Genomic DNA, 27697 nt, shown 5'->3' on the forward strand with positions numbered 1-27697 from the left:
CTCTGGTCAGTGCTGCCTTTCAGGATGGAGGGCAAAACAGGTTTTGTGCACTCCTGGAAAACGGTCCCCGCCTGGGCCTCGCCTACCTTCAGGAGAAAACAGTCCTTTTAAGGAAACCCAGGAAAAGGTGGCTGCAGCCTCCTTCACCAGCTCTCAGGAGTGAAAGGTGAGCTCAGCTCTCCCTGTGCTGCTGTGGCTGGGGGCTGGGAGGGCATGTTCAGGGTGGGTGCCTTGGTCACCTGGCCCTAGCTCTGGCCACCCACTAAGCCCGCTCCTGGCTTCTCTGTAAAGGAGCAGAGTGGGCCCTTAACTTCTCTCTGGATTTGGAGAGGAGGAAGAGCATGAGTACTGTACAATGTGAAAGGATGCTTGGATGGTCCCCTAGTGGGACAGGAGAAAATCAGCTTTACAACAAATGAAAAGGCAGGCACATCATCAGTTAAGTGTGTGTGTGTGTGTGTGTGTGTGTGTGTGTGTGTGCGTGTGAGAGAGAGAGCCCAAATGCTAAATCAATGAGGTTCTAAGGCATTCTGAACAAGCTTTCTAAACTGAGTTCACGGGGGAGGACCCCACCCAGGTAGGGCCGAGTGAGCAGCGTGAATTCTAGGACAGGGACTGATCTCGGGGGAATGGCCCCGCATGAAATTCCCTTCCCCGAACGGAGCTCCTGGGCCAGATGTGGAAGGCTCCATACACTGTGGCCACCAAGAGTGCAGACCCGGGAGCAGGGCTGCCAGCGTTGCAGATCAGCTCTGTCACCCAAGTCGCTGGGACCCTGCCTCAGTCTCCTCATCTGTACATGAGATAATAATTGCACCTACGTGGTGATAAATGAGGAGATAAATGAGTTAGCACAGGTTGAAGTGTGGACCAGGGTCCCTTGCAGAGTGGGTCCTTGACAAATGTGAAACCATGATTGTCAATGCTTGGGACCTGGGGACTTTGCAGCTCAGTTAGCAGAAACATTTACCTAAACTAGGAGTAAATTTACCAATGAGCATATAAATTGCCTATTGGCATCACTCCCTTCCGGAAGGTTCCCTAGCGGGGCTTGGCGCCCCCTCCCAGTTTCCACCCCCCACCCCCCATAAGCTCACCATCTTGCCACAGGCAGTAGAGCGGTGGGTCTCTCCAGCTGGCCCTTGAGCTCCTTGAGGCCAGGAGGAGGGTCATTGTCTCAGCATTGCGAGTGCCCTGTGCAGGGCTGGCCTGGGGGTGCTCTTGCGTGTTGGCATCTGGTCTCAGAGGCTTCTGAGTTCTGGAGATGACAGGGGGACCTTGTGTGATAGTGGAAAGTGCTCAGAATCCTGGAAGTTAGAGGACCCAGATGCACATTTTGGTGCTGCCTCCCTAGTTCCGGTCTCGTCCCCTCTCTAAGTCTGTAGAATGGGGTGTCACGTGAGCTGATGGGAATGCCTGTTGTCATCCCCAGGGGTACTTGGGCATGCAGGAGCGACTCAGCCATTGGCGTTTCCAGCGGATCAGGTGGCAGAGTTGTCCTGTTAGGCGAGTGGCGTGTGGTGCTGTCCACGGGAAGGCACCACGGTGGAGTCCAGGGTGGCTCATTTTTTCCGTGCTTTCCACACCAGACTGCTGTTCAAAGGCTGCAGATGAGCAGCTGGCTTTTAGGCCCGTGTTGTAGGAAAGCATGCTCTCTTTGAACACCGGGACATCTCCCACCACCACCAGCAGCATGGTGGGTGGGTGCTCCCAGCAGCGGCCCCCGAGGCTCACGGGACCACCTGGGAAACAGTGGGCCCTGCACCCTTTTCCTGGGCACCAGCTCATCGTGGGTGAAATTGCTTTTGCACTATTACACGGTTACTTCTTGCTCGCTCTCAGTTTTTAAAATTGTGGTGAAATATGCATAACATAAAATTGACTGTTTTAGCAAATTCTGACTGTACAATTCAGTGGCATTATGCATGTTCACAGTGTTTGTGCAGCTTTCCCCACTATCCATTTCCAGAACTTTCTCATCATCCCAAACAGAAACTCTGTACCCATTAAACACTAACTCCCCATTCCTGCTGGTAGCCAGCCCCTGGTAGCCTCTATTCTACTTTCTGTCTCTATGAATTTGACTACTCTAGGGACCCTCATTTAAGTGGAATAATGCAATATTTGTCCTTTTGTGAATGGCTTATTTCACTTAGCATAATGTCCTCCAGATTCATCCATGTTGTAGCTTGTGTCAGAATTTCCTTCCTTTTTAAGACTGAATAATAGTCCATTGGATGTATATATATAGTCCTCCCTCGGTATCCCACGAGGATTGATTCCAGGACTCCCCGCAGATACCAAAATTCATGGATACACAAGTCCCTTATATAAAATGGCATAGTATTTGCATATAAGCTATGCACATCCTCCTGTATACTTTAAGTCCTCTGTAGATTACTTATGATACCTAAGTCTATGTCAGTGCTATATAAATAGTTGCCAGGTACGTGGCAAATTCAAGCTTTGCTTTTTGGAACTTTCTGTTTTTTTTTTTTTTTTTTTCTGAATATTTTTGATCTGCAGTTGGTTGAATCTGAGGATGTGGAACCCAAGGATGCGGGAGGGCTGACTGTACCCCGTTTTGTTTATTCATTCATCTGCTGATGGACACTTGGGTTGTTTCCACCTTTTGGCTCTTGTGAATAGCGCTGCTGTGAACGTTAGTGTACAGATACTGCTCAAATCCCTGCTTTCAGTTCTTTTGCAAATATACCTGAGTGGAACTGCTGGGAATTCTTTTCCACAGTGGCTGCACCATGTTACATGCTCACTAGCAATGCACAAAGGTACCAATTCTTCCACATCCTCACCAACACTTATTTTCCGTTTTTAAAAATTTATAGCTATCCTCATACGTGTGAAATTCTCTCTTTTTCATCACATAAGAAACTGTTGTTACGACCAGGTGAAATGCATCTAGGAGCTACTTCCCCTGTAACTGGTGGGCACTAAAAACCTTTTTCATTTTACTTTATTTATTTATTTTTGGCTGCCTTGGGTCTTCGTTGCTGCAGCCACGAAGAGAAACTAGGCTTTCTCTAGTTGCGGCGAGCGGGGGCTACTCTTCGTTGCGGAGCACGGGCTCTAGGCGCGCGGGTTTCAGTAGTTGTGGTGCTTGGACTTAGTTGCTCCGCGGCATGTGGGATCTTCCCTGGCCAGGGCTCAAACTCATCCCCCTACATTGGCCGGCAGATTATTAACCACTGCGTCACCAGGGAAGTCCCTCATTTTACTTTTAATGTATGTGAAATGATGCAAATAAATGCACGAAACATTCTATTAAAGTTTTAAAACAGTACAGAGAGAGTGAACGTGTCCTTTGAATCTGTCCCCATTTCAGGCTCCTCCCCAGCCTGCTGTCAGGCAGTATCTCTCCAGAGTTTTCCATGCATTTATGTTCATGTGTGAGCATTTATAAAAGAGTAGTTTTCCATTTTTTATATAAAAAGCATCATACCACTTTTATTGTTCGGTGACTTGCATCTTTTACCGAACAATAAACAATCTTTCCATGTTGTTGTTTCTAGATCTATGCTGCTCTTGTATTTTTATTTATCCTATAGTATGGGTGTACTGTACTTAATTTATTATTAACCACAGTACATTGTTTCTGACGCATGCCCTCCTGAGCTGACATAATGAGCGAGCACTGGCCATTGTTGAGAACAGCGTACCTCCTACTTCAGCCTCTTATCCGCATCTGGACATCTGGCCTCTGTTTCCCACTCACGTGGACCTCTCTGAGCTGGCCTCCAGGGGTCAGCTTCCTGCCAACCATGGCTGCTGACCTTCTGTGCCTTCAACTTTGCAGGCCAAGAACAAGGAGACAGGTGCCTTGGCTGCCGCCAAAGTAATTGAGACCAAGAGTGAGGAGGAGCTGGAGGACTACATCGTGGAGATTGAGATCCTCGCCACCTGTGACCACCCCTACATCGTGAAGCTCCTGGGAGCCTACTACTATGACTGGAAGCTGTGGGTAAGGTGCCACCGCCTGTCCCCCTTGGCTCCCATGGCCTGGTGCCACCGGACCCTGCTTGGTTCTAAGGGCTTCAACACTTTCTCAGCTTCTGCTTTAAGGGCAAGGGCTGGGGCGAGGACAAGGTGAAGTTGGGGGGGCTCTGGGTCCCCTGCCCCCTCTTTCTGCAGAGCCTCCCCACTTTGGGGGGCCAGGGGTGGTGGTTTGGAGCGGGAAGGAACTCTGAAACTCTGCTGCCTGGCCTCGAATCGCAGCTCTGCTTGGATAACCCTAGGCAAGTTCTTAACCTCTCCTTGCCTCAGTTTCCCCATCTGTAAAATGGGGATGATAACAGTACCTAGCTCATTGAGTTGTTCCTGGGATTAAATGAGCTAATTTATGACGGGTGCTTGGAAGAGTAGCTGGCACATGTCAGAGTTCGCTGAGTGTGAGCTGTTGTATTATTTGTTGTGGTGGCATCGTTATTACTACTGCTGCGGCTACTCCAAGGGGATGCCTTTCAATGGCAGCACTAAAGGGAACCCTTTAATAGCCCCCACTCTCCATCAGCAACCTCATATTTTGAGGTGCACAGTGCAGATACAGCTTCAATCCCCACCTTCCCCACTCAGCATCACCCTTGGAGGAATTCCAGGCTGCCCTGGTTTTCATAGAGCCTGCCCTGCAGAATGGCTCCGGCATTGATGTTCTCCTAGTATTAATGCCTCTCAGTTTATAAAAGAAGGTACATGTTTCCAAACTTCCTTTTCAGCCAGTGTTGAGCCCGTAAAACATCATATTTACGTTCCTAAAACTCAGCATAACATTTGTAACGAGATGATGTGCAGGAAGTCTCGTGAATTCTAGATGTAATTGGAAGACTGTCTGACTCACATGTAGACGGTTTGCAAAGGGAGCGAGGGTCAGTGGGGGCTGGGCATCTCGGAATGTGCCGATCCGAGAGAGCGGCCCAGGCTCATGCTGCCGCAGGTACTGGTTGTTAATAATGACTTGGTGGTCAGGAGGGGTTTTTTGTTTTGTTTTTTTTTTTGGCGTGGCATGCAGGATCTTACTTCCACGACCAGGGATCAAACCTGGGCCCATGGCAGTGAAAGTGCCCAGTCTTAACCACTGGACCACCAGGGGATTCCCAAGAGGGTATGTTTTAAGCATTGGACCTCCTGTTACGATAGTTTGCCATGTACAGGGAGAGTGTTACTATGTGTTAGTTACATTTTAGGAAATTAATGGGGAGTCTTGAGTTGACATGTCATGCTTTATAATTTTTCCCATTTGAAATAATGTGAAATGGACTCCAAGTTGATTCGTTCTGCACAGAATGCCTGATTTTGAGGAACAGAGCTACTGATGCTTAATGGAGAAATCTGTGTTTCATTTGAGAAAAGCATCCTGTTATTTAAGAAAACCAAAGGAGTGGTTTAGAAACCACTGTCAAAGTTCATCCCTCTCATTTCACAGAAATGAAGGAAGCCAGCGTCCAAGGGGGTTGAGAACTTGGCACCCCAGCTCCGCCCAGAACTCTGTCCACTAAAACTGGTTGCCCCACAATGGAGGCCAACTTTCTTTTGCTTCTCTGAGCATCTCCTTGGGGAGTCTTCTAGATGTCCCTGGGGGGAATAAAACCACCATCACCTGACTGTCAGCTGTGGATATCAAAGCCTTTCCTCATCCACTGTCTTTGGGCACCTTGGAAGGTGAGCCGGGCAGGGGACTGGTCACCCTTTTCCAAAGGGGAGGGTACAGACGCACAGAGAGGGCAGGCTCCTTGCTCATGGTCACATAGCTGAGGCCCAGGAAGCTGAGCCTATGCATTTCTTCTGTCTTGATTCATGGAGCTGCCTTTTAAAAAATTTTTCTTCTTTTAAGAAATTAAACAAATTTAAAAATATATGGCTATCAGAGGAAAATGAGAGTATACAGAAAAACAAAAACAATTAACACCATCCAAATCTTTACACCAAAGATAACCACTGATAACATTTGGAATATATTTTTCTGGACTTTTTCTATATATACACACACTCATAGTTATTAAAAAAAGATAAACTTACACCAGACTAGTTACTTCACTTTTTACCCTTTGTATTTAAGATATATTAAGAACAACTTTTCACATCTTAGGGAAACAGCTGCATCTTCACTTTTTCTTTTTCTGTAGAATTCCATCTTCTGACTATTGAGCATTTAGGCCGTTGCTTTTTTTAAAAATTTTAATTGCTGTTATAAGCAACTCTGTGATGGACATCTTTGAATTTTTGTGTTCTTGCCTGAGAATCTCTTTAGGAGAATTTTTAAGATTTTTAAGTGTCTATTGCCAAGCCGGTCTCACAGAGCCACTTTTTTTTTTTTTTTTTAATTAATTAATTTATTTTTGGCTGCATTGGGTCTTCATTGCTGCATGTGGGCTTTCTCTAGTTCCGGTGAGGGTGGCTACTACTCTTCATGGTGCACGGGCTTCTCATTGCCATGGCTTCTCTTGTTGTGGAGCACGGGCTTCAGTAGTTGTGGCATGTGGGCTCAGTAGTTGTGGCTCGTGGGCTCTAGAGCGCACGTTGAGTTGTTGTGGCACAGGGGCTTAGTTGCTCCGCGGCATGTGGGATCTTCCCAGACCAGGGCTCCAACCCGTGTCCTTTGCATTGGCAGGTGGATTCTTTTTTTAAAAAATGAATTTATTTATTTATTTATTTTTGGCTGCATTGAGTCTTCATTGTTTGGTCTTAGTTGCTGCACGCGGGCTTTCTCTAGTTGCGGCAAGCGGGGGCTACTCTTCGTTGCGGTGCACAGGCTTCTCATTGCGGTGGCTTCTCTTGTTGCAGGGCTTGGGCTCTAGGTGTGTGGGCTTCAGGAGTTGTGGCATGCAGGCTCCGTAGTTGTGGCTCGTGGGCTCTAGAGCGCAGGGTCCAATAGTTGTGGCGCACGGGCTTAGTTGCTGCGCGGCCTGTGGGATATTCCCGGACCAGAGATTGAACCTGTGTCCCATGCATTGGCAGGTGGATTCTCAACCACTGGGCCACCAGGGAAGTCCTGGCAGGCGAATTCTTAACCACTACGCCACCAGGGAAGTCCCCAGAGCCACTTTTGATATTATACAAATGAGTTTTTCCATCAAAGCACCTACCTACAACACACATGCACACCCACCCATCCATCCATCCATCCATCTATCCTGCTATCCATCAACACAATCTTCATTGAATTGCTGATTACGTACCCATTAAGAAAAACATGTTTTATGTGTCTGTTCCCATTATTGTTTGTGACTGGATACCAAGTTCATTACGTTCCCAAGTCCAAAGATAATACCAACAACAGCTAACATTTATTGAAGGCTTACTGTGTGCTGGGCCTTTTGCTGGGCCTTCTGCTGTGCATTTTACTTGCATTATGTCATTTAATCTTCATTCTTTGAGGTTGTTGCTTTATCCTCATCTTATAGATGAAAGTGAGAAACAAAGATACTAAGTAAGTTCCCCCCCTGCCAGGCCACATAGCTAGAAAGTGGCAGAGCTGGAAAACCCAATGGAGAAAAAGGACAATTTGTAACTGGACAGTGACTGTGATGAGGTTGTTTAAACAGATACACCAGAATTTTCTGTCCCAAAGTTGTCGCTTTAGGCTGGTACTTTCTTATCCAGGGCTGCTGTTTTGGTCAAAATCATTTCTCACCCTCCTCTTTTGTACTTGCCCCTATAGCCTGTATTTGTTACTTTGTAGACCCTTAAAGGTGCCATCTAGTCATTTTTGAAGATTTGGGTTTTAGACATTGTGAAATCAAGGACGGTGGCCCTGGAACTGGGTGGATCAAGACAGACAGAATGTTTCAAGCAGGAGAATCAGCATGGGCCGTGGTGTGCAGGCGGGAAAGCTGTGGCATGTTGGGATCACGGTGGACTGGGTTTGGGGCAGCACGTGGTGAAAGATGAGGGCAGTCATAGGAGGCGATGTTGTGGAGAGCCTTGAATGCCCAGGTGAAGAGTTTGCACTTGATCTTTTAAAAGATCAGTGGTTCTCAAAGTACAACCTCTCAGACCAGTAGTAGCAGCAGTAGCACTTGGGACCTTGTTTGAAGTGCAAGATATTAGGGCCCAACCCAGACCTGCTGAAGCAGAATCTCTAGAATAGGGCCCAGCCATCTGTGTTTTTTTGTTGTTGTTGTTTTGTTTTGTTTTAAGTTTTATTGGAGTATAGTTGATTTACAGTGCTGTGTAGCCATCTGTTCTAGGTGACTGATGCTTGTTGAAGTTTGAGAACTATTGCTTTAGGTAATAGGGACCTAGTGGCAGTCTCACAGGGAGAGACACAAATTTTGTGTTTTAGGAAGAAACCAGGTTTGAGGGGGCAAGAGTGAAAGCACCGAGACTGACCAGGAAGTGGTAAGAATAGACTAGGCCAGAAGTCCAAGGATGTGAGATGGGAACATCATTTGGTCAGGAAAGGGTTCAGAGAAAGGAACGTTTGAACGGGATCTTGAAGGATGCATAGTTCTTCAAGGGATGAGAGAAGGAGAGGCAGTCTGAGGGACGGCATGTACAGAAGTGTGGAAGGGAGGAGTCTCATTCTGAGATATAATGTTGAAGGTGCACCAACTTTTTGGTTCTTTCCTTCTGTGTGATGATTCTTGGCCCCATCTTGTGGCCAGGCCAGGCCTTCTGTGCGGCTCCAGGAGCCAGTTTTTCTGCGTGGGTGTCTTTGACAAAATCAGCCCTGGCCTGGGGTCCACTCTCAGGGGCTGGGCTTTGGGATGAGAAATTAACCGTTGCCCAAGTGTCCTGGGCCTCTTCCCCAGCCATGGCAGCCAGGGATGGACTTTCCCCAGCTGGGGTGGAGGTCACTCACTAAACCACCCTACCTGCAATCTGACAAGATTAGCTCATTTTCTTCTAGAATTTGTAATCTTCACAAGATCCTTCTAGTGGTTTCTAATGACCACTTCTGCTTTTGAATATCAAGTGGTGCAAGTGGGGGAAAAAACAACCCCAAATATTCTAAACCAGCACCATCCAATAGAAATATAATGATAGCCATATATGTAATTTAAAAAAAATTTTTTTTTTTTTTGGCCACACTGCTCGGCTTGCAGAATCTTAGTTCCCCGACCAGGGATTGAACCCAGGCCCTTGGCAGTGAAAATGTGGAGTCCTAACCACCACTGGACCGCCAGGGAGTTCCCTAAAAATTTTCTAATTGCCACATTCAAGCAAAAAGAAACTGATGAAATTAATTTAAATAGTATAATTTATGTAACCTAGTATATAAAACATATTATCATTCTGGCGTGTCATCAGTGTAAAAATTATTAATGAGATACTTTACCTTTTTTTCCTTCTAAGCCTTCAGATCCAGTATGTGTCGCACACTTATAGCACATCTCAATTCAGGAGCTAAATTTTCGTTAGAAATGCTTGATCTGTATTTAGATGTCATAAAATTTACAGGTGAACAAGTAGATTCACATCCCTAGGTTGTTCCAGCGTTCTTAAATGTATCCCAATAATAGCATCGAGTACCAGTTTTTAAACTTAAATTAATTAAAAGTGAATAAAATGATACATGTTGTTCTACAGTAGCCGCAAGTGTTCAATAGCCACATGTGTTTAGTGGCTCCCGCATTAGACTGTGTAGACAATGCAGCCCTGGATGTACACCAGGCCCCCCAAGTAAGTGAATGTGGGAAACCCTGGGCTGAGCTCATGAATCTCCTTGGGTTTATAACTGCCCCTCCCCCTAACAGTCCCATCCCCCCACCCCCACCCCTAGCCCTGAGCCAGATTTTGGCCTCTGGGAAAGTCTTTCAAGGGTTAGGTCTCTTTTCCTACACGTCTTATGGGAGTGAGACAGAGACAGAGTAACATGATGGTAAATGTTTAACAATAAACTCTCTGGGAACAACAGCCCTGGTTTATAGCATCTGCCAGTTTCTGTGGTGTATTCCCACCATGGTCAATTTCAAGCTAAAACAAAATGTCACTAACACAGTTGGCAAGAGATGCAGTAGCGCTCCGTGATGAAGTTATTCCTGCCATACAGATACGATAGATGTAGATAACTTTAAGAGTAGAGATAACACTAGAATGTGCTAAGATAATTAGGGAAGCGATGAGTTTTGAGTGTTTATCCTCTTTGTTGTTTGTAATTCAATTTTTTAAATAATAAGGTTACATAACAATTTTAAACAATGGTTACGTTACCAGCTTACAAAAATGCCTGAAAATTTAACAATCAGTCCTCATAATCCAGTGAAAGCTGGCTCTGGCACACCTCTGGAGCCACACCAGAGGAGTGTTGACTAAACTGCAGAATGCTACAGCTGGATGTCATGCAGCCAACATCTCATTTGAAAGGTGAATCAACTGCAGACCAGAGAGGGTCTGGAATTTACCCAAAGTCACACAGTGAATTAGTCACAAGCCCAGACATACAGATGTCAGAGACTGTGGATGAGAGGCCCTACGCATGTCACGCTGCCCTATGAAAAGCTCTTCCACAGCTCTCCAGGATACATTCCAAACCCATTACCTGGTACACAGGCTAATTATAGTCCAGCTGTCGGTATCTTCCCAGGCCTCTCTTCTCCAGCTGTTCTAAGCTACTTGCAGGTGGTACCTCCAGGCCTTTGTTCATCTAGTGCCTTCTTGCAGGCAGGCCCTCCGCATTGTCATCTGCAGAGTCAGCAGGAGCATCGCTTCTTCCATGAGACCTTTTAAATTCTTCCCTGGTACCTCTAGGTGGAATTTACCTTCTCTTCCTCTTCTCTCTGCTCCTTAGTTTTCTCTTCTCCTACCAGTCACATTTTAGTACCTCTGTGTCTTGGTGTCTCCCTCCTCCGGTAGACAGGACCCTGACTTTGCTCCCCCAGAGCTGGTCCAGAGCAGGGGAAGGAGTGGAGGTCCAGGCAGACCCCCTCCCCGCCTTTTTGTTTTCTTTTGTTTTGTTTTGTTTGCGGTACACGGGCCTCTCACTGTTGTGGCCTCTCCCGTTGCGGAGCACAGGCTCCGGACGCACAGGCTCAGCGGCCATGGCTCACGGGCCCAGCCGCTCCGCAGCATGTGGGATCTTCCCGGACCGGGGCACCAACCCGTGTCCCTTGCATCAGCAGGCGGACTCTCAACCACTGCGCCACCAGGGAAGCCCCCCCTTCCCCTCTTGAGGCCAGCCCTGCCCTGGGGAGACTGAAGGCAGTGGGGTACCTGCAGCCCACAGGCTGACGTTGCCCTTGCGTTCTCTTTTTTTTTTAAAAAACATCTTTATTGGAGTATAATTGCTTTACAGTGTTGTGTTAGTTTCTGCTGTATAAGAAAGTGAATCAGCTGTATGTATACGTATATCCCCATATCCCCTCCCTCTTGCACCTCCCTTCCACCCTCCCTATCTCACCCCTCTAGGTGGTCACAAAGCACAAAGCTGACCTCCCTGTGCTATGCGGCTAAAACATAGGCAGAACACTCTATGACATAAATCACAGCAAGATCCTTTTTGACCCACCTCCTAGAGAAATGGAAATAAAAACAAAAATAAACAGATGGAACCTAATGAAACTTAAAACCTTTTGCACAACAAAGGAAACCATAAACAAGACAAAAAGACAACCCTCAGAATGGGAGAAAATATTTGCAAATGAAGCAACTGACAAAGGATTAATCTCCAAAATATACAAGCAGCTCATGCAGCTCAATATCAAAAAAACAAACAACCCAATCCAAAAATGGGCGGAAGACCTAAATAGACATTTCTCCAAAGAAGACATACAGATGGCCAAGAAGCACATGAAAGGATGCGCTTGCTTTTGACCGAAGCAATTCTCCAGCTATTGGTAGCTTGCAGGGAGGAGAGGAGGAATCTTCCTGCCTCTGAAGCTCTTCCTTTCTGCTGAATCTGGCTGAGAAGTGAAGGTGGCTGTAGAGTCCTGCTTTGAAGGCTGTGAGGATTTTGAAAGCTCCTTCTGATTGGTTCCTGACCCCTTGTTGCCCTCAGCCTTTTTGACAGGACAGCAAACCCTATGTTTTGATCTGTTACCTATTCACCCGGGGACTCTGGCTCCTATCTCTAGAAGCTTGGGTCATCGTTGGGGAATTAAGCCTGCAGCCCTGTCAGACCACAGGGTTCTCCATTTATTCATGTAAACAAGTGTCTGTTGAATTCCTTCTTTGTGCCCAGCCCAGTTCCAGCCCTGAGGATACAGATCGGCCAGGTCCCTGGCCTCACTGGGCTCAGAGTCTTGTGGTAGAAGCAGGTGATACGGAAGCAAATGAAGAAGTAAATGAGAGGACTTCAGCAAGTGTTAAGTGTGTGAAAGAAAAGTAAACTGGGAAATGGGATAGAGGTTCCCAGGGTAGGGTCAGGAACAGGTGCTTTAAATAGGATGGATAGGGAAGCCCTTTCTCGTGAGGTGACCTTTTAGTTGAGGCCCCAAAGGAAGGATGCAGGGCAGACCTGCAGAAAATTCAGAGGTGGAAAGTTCTAGGTAAAGGGAATAGGAAGTGCAAAGGCCCTGAGGCAGGAGCCAGTGACGCCTCTAAAGGACCAGACAAAAGTTGTTGTGGCTGGAGGATGGCAAAGGAAGAGAGGCAGAGAACCATATGAAAGGAGACCAGATTGTCATGGCCTGCTGTGTGCTAGGCCCTGTTCTAGGGACTGGGGATTCACTAGTGAACAAGAGCTACAATCCTCTTACTCATGGAGCTTACAGTCTGGTGGGGAAGATGGCCAATAAGCACAGAAACACAAAATTCAGGTAACGATAAGGACCATGATGGATATGAAATCAGAGGTGTGGCTAGGGACAGGGCAAGCCACCTTCTTTCTGTGCATGGTCAGCAGGAGGCCTCTCTGAGGAGGTGACGTTTGAGAAGGACCCAGTCAAGGGAGGATCAAGGGGACAGCAAGTGCAAGGGCCCTGAGGTGAGAGCATGCTTACTGCATTCAAAGGCAGTGAGGGGCCGGTGTGCCTGGGATGGGGTGGGGGTGGTAGGAGATGGGGTCAGGGAGGTAGGGGTTGTGGTCTTAGTGTAGGTGTTGAGAAACCTCAAGGAGGTTTCGAGCAGTCCAGCGTCTGCCCTCTTCCTCGGCCATTAATCTGATTAATTTCTGAGTCCCTTTGATTCTTCTCCATGTCTGTCTCATGCATTGTCTTCCCTACCCTGCAGTGGAGGAACTGGGACAAGTCCTGGCTCGTAGCACCAGTTGAGATCTTAGCTAACCTCTGAGTCTCTAGCTCTTTATCCCTAAAATGGGGATGATGGTAGCAAAACCTATCCCATTGTAAGGATCAAGTGAGGTGGGGCATGGGCAGCAGTGTCTGGCACAAAGTGGGTGCTTAGTTAATGCCATTGCTTCTCTCTCCCCTCCTCTCACAGTCCTTTCATTCCATTCCCACTACACCCTCACCCCCTGGTTTGTGGCAGCCTCTTCTCTTCTGGCTTTTCTGCCTTTCACCTGATGAACCTACCCGAGACTTCGCTGTGATCCGTGTCACCCCCGGACAGTAAGAAAGGTGATGTCAGGGTGGATGAAGGAATCAGCACAGGGTGAGGAAAGCCCTTTCACGTGCACACAGCCAGGCCTGGCCACCACCCCTGGAGCCTCGGCACAGGAAAAGTTCAGAAGTCCCTCTGCCCCCAGGTTTTGTCTGGGCAGAAAGTTTTGCACAAGTTTATCTGCCCAGGAATCTCCTTGCTGACTACCAAACAAAGCATTGACTCCTTTGCTTGCATGGAAGGCCTCCACAGTTGGAGAGCCTCCCTGGATTTCCCCCCCAGGTATGAACTTGTCATTCTCGAAGCTAAAGAGCTGTAATATTTATGTAACACTCTCCGTAGGGCTGCCTCTCCCAAACCTCATTCATTCTCCTACCTGTGGAATAATTAATATTTTTTTAAGGTGACTCACTTTTTAGAAATTAACTACATTAACTGAAAAAGCAACTTCCGTCTCATTACCAGAAATGGAAAATTAGGACCCACTTGCCATAAATAGAAATAAAAGAAAATAAACCACTTCTCTTCCATTCTGGCCCAGTCCCTTTGCCTGCCAAAGCCCTCAGCCCAGGCCCTGTGCTCCCTGTTAGGAGGAAGTTTGTCACCGTGGGTCTCTTTAGCGCTCGCAAGTGACGGGGCTTGGCCGGAAGGACAAGCACGGTGGAGGAACTCCTCTCCCCCAGTGCCGTGCAGTGCCTCAATCTCAGGACCTCCGCCTGGGGATGCGCCCAGGCCAGGGGTGTTTGGGTCTGGCCAAGCCTGGAAGGCCAGAGGTCGGGGACGGTCCTCTTAGGACTGAGGTGGGCAGGCTCAGCAGCTTGTTCAGGGACACTCGGGCCAGAGGCTGGGTTTGGACCCACCTCTCCTGACCCGAAGGCCAGTGGTCTTGCTCCCCCAGCTCACGTCTCAACCCTCATTGTCTACACCTCGGCTTTCCCAGCATTCTTAGCTGTGGATTCCTCCTCTGTTGAAATCTTCACGGAAGTCCTGTGGCCACAGAGAAAATAGCAGGCCTCCTTGTCACCCTCAGCCCCCCACTCCCATGGTGGTCCCCAGAGTAGCTTCCAAGTCTTTTGGACTCTTTGGTCTGCCTCAGGGTTTGGATCATTTTCTATGTGGCGGGGAGCTGTCCTGTACGTTGTAGGATGTTTAGCAATGTCTCTGCCTCTACCCACTAGATGCCAGCAGAACCCCCATCTCCCCACTCAGTGTGACAACCATAAACGTCTCCAGATGTTACCGCTTGTCCCCTGGGGGACAAAACTGCCCTCTGTTGAGAACTACGTGTCTCTGCCACTCACGGCCTCTTGTTGTTGGGAGGAGGAGGGTGTCTGCTGGAACGGGCCTATGGACACATTTTGTTTGGCACGCGAGATGGTTTTAGAAATTTGCTGCTAGCATTTTGTCAGAAGATGGCACATAAAGTTCTGGCCTTTGGACTTTTCTTGAACAACCTGGACATGTGGCGGCAGTTGCCTGGGGCTGAGCAGCAACAGCCGCTTAGGTGGAGATTTGCTCTCTAATTAGCCTCAGACCTCACTACTCCCTACTGTCCCCAATACTCAGCCTAAGGGCTGTATGTCATTGGTGTGTGCCACTGTTGTTCATTTGTTTTAAAAAATTTTTTTTGAAGTATAGTTGATTTACAATGTTGTGTTAATTTCTGCTGTACAACAAAATGATTTACGTTCTTTTTCATACTCTTTTCCTTTCTGGTTTATCACAGGATATTGAATATAGTTCCCTGTGCTATACAGTAGGACCTTGTTGTTTATCCATCCTATACATACTAGTTTGCATCTGCTAATCCCAATCTTCCAATTCTTCCTTCCCTCTTGGCAGCCACAAGTCTGTTCTCTACATCTGCCACTGTTTTACTTCAAGTAGAATTGAGAGGATATATTTCTCATTCCCATGTCTCTATCGAAACTGAGGAACGTGCAGATAACCAAGAGGACTGTGTTCTTAGAAAAGTGTGCAAGATGACATTTTTTCATACAGGCAGAGCTGCTTTGCCCCATAAGTTAGCTCCTCAGACCTGGTGGCATTTAAGCCAGGACTCCTGGCCTAGGGAATGCAAAAATAGGTTTGTAAGGCGGCTGTGAATTTCCTGTACGTATATACCAAGTTTGTTTGTTTGTGTGTGAGTGTGTGTCTGTGTGTGTGTGTGTGTGTGTGTGAGAGAGAGAGAGAGAGAGAGAGAGAGAGAGGAACTGAAGGAGTGACTAGGCTTTTCAGAGTGTGACTTCTTGTCAGAAAGTGAACATTCTACAAAGAGGAAGTGCAGGGCCCAGGGTCACAGAGCAGGGCGTGGGTGGGAGGGGCCCGCTGTCCACACATGTTCATATGACTACATGTCACTGGCCAGGGTTTCTGTGGCTTGTCGCCTTGGGCTCAGAGGCTAGCTGTTGGTCACTGACAGGTTGCATATCTGGCCTTAAAAAATACTAGAACTGTAAAGAGAATGTGACATTAGAAAGTCACCAACTGCGCTGTGTGCATTTAGAAAGTCACTCAGCGCGGCAGAAGGAGCGCTGGGCTGGATGGAGTCAGGGGACCTGAGATCTTCCCAGATCTGGGACCAACCCTCTGTGACCCTAGGAAGCACTGTCCGTTCCCTGCACCTCTGCTTCCTGGCCCGTAATGCCAGGGCCTTGGAAGGGATGATCTCAAGGAGGCCTTTTGGCCCGAGTCGGCTCAGTTTTTCCTAGCCTTGGTATCTCTGAAATCCTGAACTCCGGGTTCGTGGTCAGCTGTGTGGCCTGTGGTGGCCCTTCTCCGCAGTACTGTGGGCCAGGACCTCTCCCCATGGGCTCTGGGGTCCTGGTGTCCCTGGGCTTCCCTGGCATTCACTGACTCCTGCCGTCCTTCTGGATTAGGGGCATCTACGTTGGGGACACACACGCATGTCCATAAAAGCACTTTGTGAAGCACTTGAAATGCAGCCCTCTCAGTCCTCTGGGGTAAGCCTATTGTTACTTCTTACCACTTCTGTTGTACAGATAGAGTGCCTTGAGGCTCAGGGAGGGGAAGCAGGCACAGAAGCTTGTGACTTCTTGGCTCAGAGGGTAAATCAGGAGGCAGGGGGTGAAGGTGAGGGGGAAGAGTCAGCAAAAGAACACACATAGCTGGCCTTTGCTGGGAACTTTCTCTGTGCCGGGCGCTTTCGTGATTATCTTGTTGAATCCTCACAATTCTATGGGATTGAGATGTTGTCACCCCCATTTTATGGATGTGAAGACTGAGGGTCAGAGACAGAGAGTGACTGTCTCCGGGCTCACATCCAGGTTCCAACTCAGATCAGCCTGGCTCCCACCTCTGCAGGGCACCCCACGCCCCCCAGGTGCCAGCCCACACAGTCTGTGCCCCCCTCCTCCACTGGAGGAGCCCGTTGTCCTGCAGACCATGTTTTGGCAGCGTCTGGTGGGGAGGGGCCTGTGGCTCGAGGATCCATCCAGCTTCTACCTTGGGTGCGGTGGACTGTCAGCTACTAGCAGGTAGAATGGCAGTAGGATGGTGTAGCTGTGGACGGACAGGCCGGGGTAATGTGGGGTTTTGCCTGGAATCCTGCTGTTGGAATGGCCGGGCCGGGGTCTCTGTGTCACATTCACAGGAGCGAGGGTGACTCTGTGGTCCGGGGATTTGCCTGCCATGTTCCCAGGCATTTAGTTCACCACCTGAGCCCATCAGCCAGCTCTCATCCCCTCTGTGGCAATCCTGTGTGCTCCCTCCATCCCCACTCACCGCCCCCCACCCCCTGCCCCAGCTTCACTCACACCCTCGTTCCTTCGGTCCATCAAGCAGTGGCTTTGGAGTCAGCTAGACCTGGGCTGGAATCTTGCTGCCTCTGTGCTGCTATGTGACCCCAGACACATCTCTGAGCCTCAGTTTCCCCATCTGGACATGAAGGGTGATGACACTGATCTTGCAGCTGTTGGCCCAGGATTAGAAACCCAGCTCGTCCCAGCTGGCAAGACAGTAGGAGCCTCGTACCAGGCACCCAGCTGAAAAGGTCATGTGTGTTGTTCAAAGTCTAGATCGGCAGATAAACGTGTAAACCCAGTCCACAGGCTGTACCTAAGGCAGACTTTTTCTAGTGTTTTGCAATAGTGTGACCCTTTGTAAGTTGGTGTTTTTCATATAGGAATCCAAGTGTTTGGCTTGGCCTGAAGCAGCTCTCGCCACAGGGGCCCATGTTCCCTTGCGGCATCTATGAGCTGGGCTGAGGGCTGCTACCCCATGGACGGCCACCTGCTCTCCCATCTGCCCTCACCCCCACCCTGGCCGCTTCCCTGCATTTATACCCTGTCTGGCCCTGATGGGAACAGATAATCCCAGTCCTGGGCGGGGGAAGTGGGGAAACAGAGGGATGAGCCGGGGGCTGAGGGACTGTCTTCTGTCTTCCTTGGAGAGTGAGGGCCCTTCTTCCTTCCTGGCTGTGTCCCTACCGGTCTCTGTCTCAGGAGCCCTCAGACTTGTGTCATCACTGATGGAACCTTCAGTACTTGCCACTGTGGCAGTCTCAGCATCCCCATCGTGATCACGCCTCCCCTGTGTCTGGTGTTCCACATCCGCGATCTCATGTGACTGGACGCCCCTCCCCGGAGCACGTGGGGCAGCCATTATTCATTCATTCATGCGTTGACTCACTGACTCACTCATGCATTCATTCGTTCACCAACAAATGTTTCCAGAGCACCAACTGTGTGCCAGGCACTGTTTTAGTTGCTGAAGGCACAGACACAAAGCCCTGCCCTCTGGGAATGTACATTCTGTGGGGCAGCAGGGGTGGGGAGGCAGAGGATGGACATAATAAGACTGTAGGGTGTATGCGCAAATAGATGCTTAGACTTGCCCAAGGCGCCCAGTGTTTTCACCCTGCTCTCTGCTGCTCTCAGATTGTTCCTTCAACCTTTCATGGGCAGCCACTGGCGCTGGGGGCTTGTCTCTGAGTGTGGGCTGGTCCTTTCAGTTTCCCACGTGGATACAGCCTCTGATGTTACTAACGGTTGGAGCACACTTGCCGAATGCCGGGTCCTGGGCCGTGGGCTTTCCCCAAGTCATCCCACTGCTCACTACCCAGGTGGCAGATCCTATAGTTCCCCACACCTTACACACGAGCAAACCGAGGCTCACATCTCTGCGCTTGTTCCGAGGTCTTCCCTTGTCCAAGGTTAGTCAGTGTCAGGGCTGGAGTTGGAACCCAGGTGTATCTGACTCCAGAGTCAAAACCTGGGGCTCACCTTATTTACTCAGGTGTTTTGGTTCCTTGGAGACGTTGTCTCTCGGGTAATAAGTCAAGGAAGACTGGGGGTTGCCCTTGGGGATGTAATAGGACACGAACACCCACCCTGCACCGTCTTCCCTGCTCTGTGAGCAGCTCAGCGCTGGCTCTGCCTGCCATGCCCACCTCTCCACATCGCCACCCCTCTCCCCTTGGTTTCAAATCCTACTTGTCCCTTGAGGACCATCTCACATGCCCCAAACCTTTAACAATTTTAGTTGAAAATGCCGTTTCCTACCAGTCAGGCAGGCCTTCCAGCTGTGTGTCTGTATTTTCTGTGACCCTGATCACTTCTAGTCTTGTGGATTTGTGAGTCCATCTAATGAGGGGCATGGCCCTGGACCATTCCTCTCTATGGCAGCACGAACCTTGCCACCCCTGGCTTTAGGTAATGGTGGCCGGACAGACAGATGGTCAAATAGATGAAAAATGTCTGTGCAGACAGAGAACTGCTTGTGTCTCCCCTAGGGGCTGAAAATCCAGTTTGCATCTGCCTGGAGTCTGGTTCCAGCCCTGATTTCCTGGTGTGATGAGGAGAGTGGCGATGGTGATAATCATCATAGTGATGACAGTGACTGTCGTCTGTCACCCTCCGGCGAGGTGCCAGGCACCGTGCTTGTTGTTTTCACATGTGCTATCTCATTTACTCCCCTCAGGACCCCGTCACGGTTAGACTGTGTTGTCCCCATTTTACAGATGAGCAAATAGAGGCTCAGAGAGGTGAAGCATGTTGCCTAAAGACACACAGTGACAGCATTTGGACTCAAGCTCAGAGGACTTTGACCCTGAAGCCCAGTGCTCCTGATCTCTGGGCCAGACAGTATCAGAAGGGTTTAGGCACCCCGAATTGCAGTCACCTCAGTTCCATCCCAGAGATGCCTCGGGACTTGGGCCTGCACACTTGGATGTGGCGCCATCTCGGTCTCCTCATCTAGTAATCCTCCCCGCAGGGGTTGTGGCAGAGGTGCCACAGAATGTGCCAGACAGGCTTAGAGGCTCCCTGTTGCCTTGGCAGGACCCCCTCCCCTCCCCTTAGGAACCCCAAGGTTATCCCTTGTGCCCTTCCTTCCTGCCAAGGGGCACTCAGTTCCCACAGTCTCGAGGGGAGCCCAGATTCCTTCCTCAGACTCTCTGTGACGTGGTGGGTGGAGCTGGAGGCGGAGGAGAAGGCCCGGCGTTCCTGGGAGGCCTTGTGGGTGAGGGCTGCCCCGCTCAATGGCCGCACTGTTTGGCCTGGAGCTCAGACGTTTGGAGGTTCCGGGACTCCACCTACAGGGACTGGCTGCTGAGAAGCTGGAGACATTTTTGTGTTCACTGTTATGTTTTTTGAGGGGGATCTTCTTTCTACAGGTCTCTGTTGAGTGGCCAGAAGCCTCTGTCTTCTGCTCTGATGGGGTGTCCCCGTGCCCAGGAGACATTGCCTCTCAGGGTAGGGAGACCTGGGAAGGAAGGGGTGACTGCAGCACCTACCCGTCCTACCCCAAGAAGAAACAAGCCTAGACAGGGAAAGGAGCTTGCCTGTGGCTACACATTTCAGCAATCTTTGCATCTTAGAGTCAGACAGACCTGGGTTTATACCCTCGTTCCCTCACCTAGGAACTGAGTGGCTTTGGGGAAGCCCTTTCCCCATCAAACCTGTTTCCCCATCTGTAAAATAGACGTAAGTATAACTGCTCACAGGTGTATGTAAAGGAATGCCTGTAGAATGCTTAGCACTCTGAGGTATGCATTAGGCACTCAGTAGTGGCAGCCATCATCTCTGTTCTCTTGGGTGGCAGAAGAGGGAGGGGACTGGCTTGCTGTAGTCCAGCTTTCTTTGCAGAAACAGCTGTGTTAGTCTGTGTTGGCTGTTTTGCCCTGATTTCCGGGCATCTCAAAGCCACTGAAATGTTTCATTCATATTTCTTCATTCTTCATAAATTCATTCAGTGAACACTTACTATTCACATACCAGGTCCAGGCTCTGATAATGGCTGATATGAATGGACTTTTATAAATATTAACTGCTTATTCAGCGATAAAGGGATGTCCTTCACCTTGTACCCTCAAATGTCCATGTTGAAAATGACCTTACAGATGTTAAAAGCTTCATTTTCCAGGTAGGAAAACTGAGGCTCAAAGCAGGAAAGTGGTTCTGATGGCACTGTCACAGAAGGACAGGGGCAGATCTGGGACTATGTCCAGACCTATAGAAGAGGTTTAATTTTATTTAATTTTACTTCCAGGACTGTTGCCAACATTTATTTATTGAGCCCCTTCTGTGAACCCAGTACTCCTGCCGGCCTCAGGAAGGGCCAGGGAAAGGACGGGACCCAGGCGCCCCGAGCACCGTGTGGTCTCCAGGGTATGGCTTGAGCATGCCTCAGTTGTCCCCTGCGGACGGTCGGGCTGTGGCAGTGCTGACCCATCCTGCTACTTGGCCCTGCTGCCTGTGGGCTGTACACGTTAATGTCTAAAACCCTGTGGGTGGTCCAGGCCCTCTCTTATCTGGGCTGTGACATCCTGGCTCCCTTATCTCTGGGTGAGCGAGCTCACTTGGTGTGTGTGAGCTGACCAGTGGGGCCCAGTGAGGGCTGGAGCAGGGAGACAGAGGGGCCTTTTCTTCCACCACCTGGGGGCTGTGTCTCGAGCTTGTGGCTTCCTTCTTGAGGCACAAGGAAGAGAGGATGGGGTCACTAGGTCTCTTCCATCGGGGAGACAAACAGAGCTGACTTGGCACCCAAGTACGTCCCAGTTCAGGTCCTGGCTCTGTTACTTACTATTTCTGTGACCTTAATCTCTTTGAACCTCAGTTTCCTCGTATGTAAAATGGGAATAAAGTATCACCAAATGCTGATAATAATTGGTAACATTTATCAAGCATTTACTTACTGTGTTCCAGGTAATGTTCTAAGTGCCAGGCATCCATTATCCTGTTTAATCCTCCCAAAAACCCCATGAGGTAGAGGCATTTTTTAGGATACCCACTTCAAATGGTGAGTGTAAGATAATCCATGCAAAGGGGCCTGGCACAGAATAAACTCTTGATTCCTGTTAAATGTCATGGGTGGGGAAACTGAGACCGACCTGGGTTAACTGACCGGGCAACTGCTTACGTCCTGAGGAGGTGGAGGGTGTAGAGTGAGACTATATGGGGGAAGCAGTGCATAGGTGGTGTTTTCCGTGTGTGTTACTCAGAAGGTGGAAATCAGCTTGGCATGGCATTGTGGGGTCAGGGTTTAGTCCTGAAGGGTCGATCAGGTAGAGGAGAGATTTTAAATTCTGACTCTCTCAGTCCTAAGGAGTACTGAGCTGATTCTTCATTTGCAACAGCTCCAAAGAAGTTTTTTTTTTTTTGCGATATGCGGGCCTCTCACTGTTGCGGCCTCTCCCGTTGCGGAGCACAGGCTCCGGACGCCCAGGCTCAGCGGCCATGGCTCACGGGCCCAGCCGCTCTGCGGCATGTGGGATCCTCCCGGACCGGGGCACGAACCCGTGTCCCCTGCATCAGCAGGCGGACTCTCAACCACTGCGCCACCACGGAAGCCCCAAAGAAGTTTTTTATTGTAACCAGTCCCAGCGCAACTCTGAGAGGACACTGGCCTGAGAGGGAAGAGAGTACTTCTTGATCTGAGCTGTGCAGGTGCAGTGCTAAATTCCCATGGCTAAAATAGTGCAGGAACAGGGTAGGTGCCTAATAAATGCACGAATGAATGAATGGATGAATGATAGGAGGGGTGATGTGGGCTGCCAGGATCATGTAGCAAGACCGTGACCCTTATGCTACACCATGACAGCTGCTTAATCTAAACTGATAGGGGATCGAGGTAAACACAGGTTTCCAGTTTCCTTTGGCCTCCAGCCAGAGTGGAAAGCCAGCAGGACTGCAGGCTCTCCCCTGTCGGGCACCCTCTGAACATGTTTATGGGCTGAGGTCTCCAGGGAAACAGAGAGCTCATGAATACAAAGGCAAAAATATTTACTATCTGGTTCCTTACAGAAAAACTTTGGTGACCCTTGATCTAGAAAAGGGAGATGATTATTGTCTTCATCTTATAGAACTGTGTGAGGATTAAATGAGAGACTGTGAATAAAGGGCCTTGGACAGGGCTTGGCACATAGTGTCAGCAGTTTTCTGAGCTGAAAAGCACTTGGGTCATATTTTCAGAGCCCACGGTCTCTTGCCCTGGGAGCCCTCCCCCAGGTACTGGCAACCACTAGTCTCCTTTCTGTCTCTATGGATTTGCTTATTCTGGGCATTTCATACAAATGGAATCACATGATATGTGGCCTTTTGTGTCTGACTTTTTTCACTTAGCATAATGTTTGCAAGGTTCATTCATATGTATCAGTGCTTCTTTCCTTTTTATGACTGAATAATATTCCATTGTATGGATATGCCATATTTTATTTTTCCATTCATCTCTTGATGTATACTTGGGTTGTTTCCATCTTTTAGCTATTGTGAGTAATGCTGCTCTGAACATTGGTATACAAACATCTGTTTGATACTCTGCTTTTAGTTCTTTTGGGTATATACCCAGAAGTGGAATGCCAGTTCATAAGGCAATTCCATTTTTAATTTTTTTAATTCTAGTTTTAATTTTTGGGGAACTGCCATACTCGCTTCCACAGTGGCCACACCATTTTACATACACAGGGTTCCCATTTCTGTACATCCTTGCCAACACTTGTTATTTTCTATTTTTTTTTAAAAATAGCCAGCCTAATGGGTGTAAAGTGATATCTAACTGTGGTTTTGACTTGCATTTCCCTAATTAGTAATGCTGAGCATCTCTTCATGCATTTATTGCCTATTTGTATATCTGTAAATGTCTGTTCAAGTATTTTGCCCAATTTTTTTGTTTGTTATTGAGTTGTAAGAGTTCTTTATATATTCTTGATATTAGTCCCTTATCAGATATATGATTTGCAAGTAGTTTCTCCCATTCTGTGGGTTGCTTTTTCACTCTGTTGATAGTGTCCTTTGATGTCCAAAAGTTATCAAATTTGATGAAGTCCAGTTTATTTATTTTTTGTTGTTGTTGCCTGTGCTTTTGGTGTCATAACCAGGAAATCATGGCTAAATTCAATGTCATGAAGCTTTTCCCTATTTTTTTTCTTCTAAGAGTTTTGTAGTTTTACCTGTTACATTTATGTCTTTGATCCATTTTTAGTAAATTTTTGTATATGGTGTAGGGTAAGGGACCATCTTCATTCTCTTGCATATGGATAATTCAGTTTTCCCAACAAAATGTGTTGAAAAGACTGTCCTTTTCCCATTGAATGGTCTTGACACCTTTGTTGAAAATCATTTGACTGCATATGCAAGCGTTTATTTCTGGGGTCTCCTTCCATTGGTCTATATGTTTTTATGCTAGTACCTCACTGTTTTGATTATTGTAGCTTTGTAGTAAGTTTTGAAATCAAGAAATGTGAGACTTCCAACTTTCTTTGAACAGTTTCTTACAGCTGTTCTTTTTAAGATTGCTTTGGTTATTTGGGGTCCCTTGATATTCCATATGCCACATCTTTTTTTATCCATTCATCCATTGATGGACACTTGGGTTGTTTCCATATCTTGGCAGTTGTAAATAATGCTACAGTGAATGTAGGGCTGCATATATCTTTACAAATTAGTGTTTCATTTCCTTTGAATAAATACCCAGAAGTGGAATTGCTGGATCATATGGTAGCTCTATTTTCAATTTTTTGAGGAACCTCCATACTGTTTTCCACAGTGGCTGCACCAGTTTACATTCCCATCAACAGTGCATGAATGAGGGTTCCCTTTTCTTCACATCCTCACCAACTTTGTTATTTCTTGTCCTTTTGATAATAGCCATTCTGACAGGTGGGAAGTGATATCTCATCGTGGTTTTGATTTGCATTTCCCTGATGATTAGTGATGTTGCACATCTTTTCATGTGCTTGTTGGCCATCCATATGTCTTCTTTGGAAAAATGTTTATTCAGATCCTCTGCCCGTTTTTTAATCAGGTTGTTTGGTTTTTTTGTCATTGAGTTGTATGAATTCTTTATATATTTTGAATATTAACCCCTTATTGGATATATGGTTTGCAAATATCTTCTCCCATTCAGTAGATTGCCTTTTTATTTTGTTGATGGTTTCCTTTGCTGTGCAGATGCTTTTTAGTTTGATGTCGTCCCATTTGTTTATTTTTGCTTTTGTTGCCATTACCTTTGGAGTCAGATCAAAAAAATATATTGCTAAGACCAGTGTCAAGACCGATGTCCACCTGTGTTTTCTCCTATGAGGTTTCTGGTCTAACATTCAAGTCTTTAATCTATTTTGAGTTGATTTTTGTGTACGGTGTAAGATAGTGGGTTCAGTTTCATTCTTTTGCATGTAGCTATCTAGTTCTCCCAACACCATTTATTGAAGACACCATCCTTTCCCCATTGTATATTCTTGCCTCCTTTGTTGTAGATTAATTGGCCATAATATTCATGGGTTTATTTCTGGGCTCTCTATTCTGTTCCACTGATTTGTATGTCTGTTTTTATGCTGATACCAAACTGTTTTGATTACTATAGCTTTTGTAATATAGTTTGAAATCAGGAAGTATAATGCCTCCAGCTTTGTTCTTTTTCAAGATTGTTCTGGCTATTTGGAATCTTTTGTGGAATGGGTATGTTGTTAATTGTCTTGGATATATATCTAGGAGGGGAATTGTATGGATCATATTGTAATGCCATGTTTAACGTTTTAAACTGTTAACATTTAGACTGTTTTCCAAAGTGCCTGCATCATTTTACATTCCTACTGTCGGTGTATGAGGGTTCCTATTTGTCCATATTCTTGTCAACACTTATCACTGTCCATCTTTTTGATTCTAGGCATCCTAGCAGGCATGAAGTGGTATCTCATTGTGGCTTTGATTAACCTTTCCCTAATGGTCAGTGATAGCATCTTTTCATGTGCTTATTGGCCATTTCTATATCTTTTTTGGAGAAACATCTCTTCAAATCCTTTACCTATTTTTAAATAGTGTTATTTGTCCTTTTATTGTTTTACTTTAAGAATTCTTTATATATTCTGGATACTAGCCTGTTGTCAAATATATGACGTGCAGACATTTTTCCCGTTCTGTGGGTTGTCTTTGCACTCTTTTGATAGTGTCCATTGTTGCACAAAAGCTTTTAATGTTGATGAAGTCCAGTGTATCTGTTTTTTCTTTTATTGCTTGTGCTTCTGGTGTCACCTCTACCCACCTGATCTTCATCATGCCCCTTGATACACACACACTCAAAGGCCCACAAATCTTTTTTTTAAAAGATGGGAGGGTATTTAAATAATTATATTTATACTTATTTTTAAAAAATACTCATTGAAATACTCTTCTGTTTCAAGCTGACCATCTCTAATAAGGCAAATCCCTAAAGCCTCTTTGCCAATACCCAGGGCTTCTCAAACCATCATTTGGTAAAGGCTCACCAGGATGGTCTTACATCCTCCCCAAGCCCCTAGCTCCTTGGTTAGAGGCAAGAAGTAAAGGAAACACTGATGATGAAGTTCAGGTTAATTAAGGAACATAAAAGAAACGGTAATTCCACCAGTTTGTCCCCAAGATTTCTGTACCACCATCTTACATTATGTTTTTGGTAGGCGGAGGAGAGATGTGACTCTAGGGTCCAGACCTCTCGCTCTTTTGCGAATTCCTATAGAGCAGTGGTTCTTAAAGTATAGTCGTGGGGAGAAGCAGTAGCATCCCTGGGGCATTTGTTCAAAGTACAGATTCTTGGACCCTCCCCCAGACCTACTGAACCAGAAACTCTGGGGTGGGGCCCGATTATCTGTGTTTTATCAAGCTCTCCAGCTCCAGGCTGGGTTAACCACTGTGGCCACAGGTTCTGGGTAATTATAGCCACGATGTGCCTGCACCACTCACCTCTGTCTGCGTCTGCCTCTGCCTGTGGCCTTAGGGCAGGGACCTGTCTGAATGGTCCTGGGTCCCCAGGCTTGTCATAGACTAGGAGCTCAGGTAGTGTTTGTTGATCAAATACTTCTTTTGTGGCCCCCACTTTGCCTAGCAATGTGAGCCCCTGGGTAGACTCTCAGCTGTTGATGAGTTAAGCTGATCACAGACCTCCCTTCACCAGATCCTGGGAAAAACCTCGGTCACAAGCTGCTTGCTGCCCTCTCGAGGAAGAGTGATAGATGAGCCTCTGATGGGTTCTAGGAGTCGGTCCTTGGTACTGGGAGCTGTTGGATTTGGGGCTTGGCGAGGGCTTAGAGGCCGTCAGCTTTGTACCCAGGAACCCTGGATCCTGAGGGAGCCTCCTTTCAACACAGGATGCTCTGGGCATGGTCCTGCTGGGGCCTTCATCGTGGATGGGCACAGCCCCATCCCCCTTCAGATGAACAGATGCGTCTGTAGCCATGGATGATTTTAGGCCAGTACTTTCCATTTAAAAAAAGAGTACTCCTAATATAAAATTTTATTTTACATATTAGTTGAATAAAATATGGAAAATACATGAAAGTACAGAACACCGGTAATCCTTCTGTGGGTATTGATGTATGTTTCTGTTCTCTTTTCTAAGCAGCATATTTAGTAATTTCCTAAGACATCAAGATGATTATTTTATTTATTGTTTTTATTGCCTTTATTGAGATTATTATTTTATTAATTAAACCTCATGCATTTCTGTAAAAGCCCTGAGAAGTTTATAATATAAGCCCCCTGTGACCCTACCACTGGCAAGCTGAAAGGTAAAGTGTTAAGACACATGTAATGGAACCTAGTGAGAGAACCATGTCATGAAAGGGACATTTTTTTTTTTTTTTTTGGCATCACATAAAAGGCAGCAAGACATGAAGCTTTTTAAACCAAAAGGACAAAGAAAAAAAAGCAACTTTAGAAAAAAAAAGAAGAAAAATCAAACTTTATTTTGCCACATGTGAGAGTACAGTTGGGCAGAATTACAAGAAGTTAATTAATGGAACATCACTCTGATT

The 27697-nt window shown here is 47.2% G+C and overlaps 1 protein-coding gene across 3 annotated transcripts in view; it reads left to right on the top strand.

Moving 5' to 3' along the window:
- STK10 (serine/threonine kinase 10) overlaps positions 1 to 27697 on the top strand; it is a 118515-nt gene that overhangs the window by 18922 nt on the left and 71896 nt on the right. For all 3 annotated transcript variants that reach the window (XM_033432065.2, XM_012533841.3, XM_004272000.4), the window contains exon 2: positions 3815 to 3979. In XM_033432065.2, coding sequence (XP_033287956.1) covers positions 3815 to 3979 — 165 coding nt within the window. The remainder of the gene's footprint in view (positions 1 to 3814; positions 3980 to 27697) is intronic.

Source organism: Orcinus orca, chromosome 3, assembly GCF_937001465.1.
Source record: "Orcinus orca chromosome 3, mOrcOrc1.1, whole genome shotgun sequence".
Lineage (NCBI taxonomy): Eukaryota > Metazoa > Chordata > Mammalia > Artiodactyla > Delphinidae > Orcinus > Orcinus orca.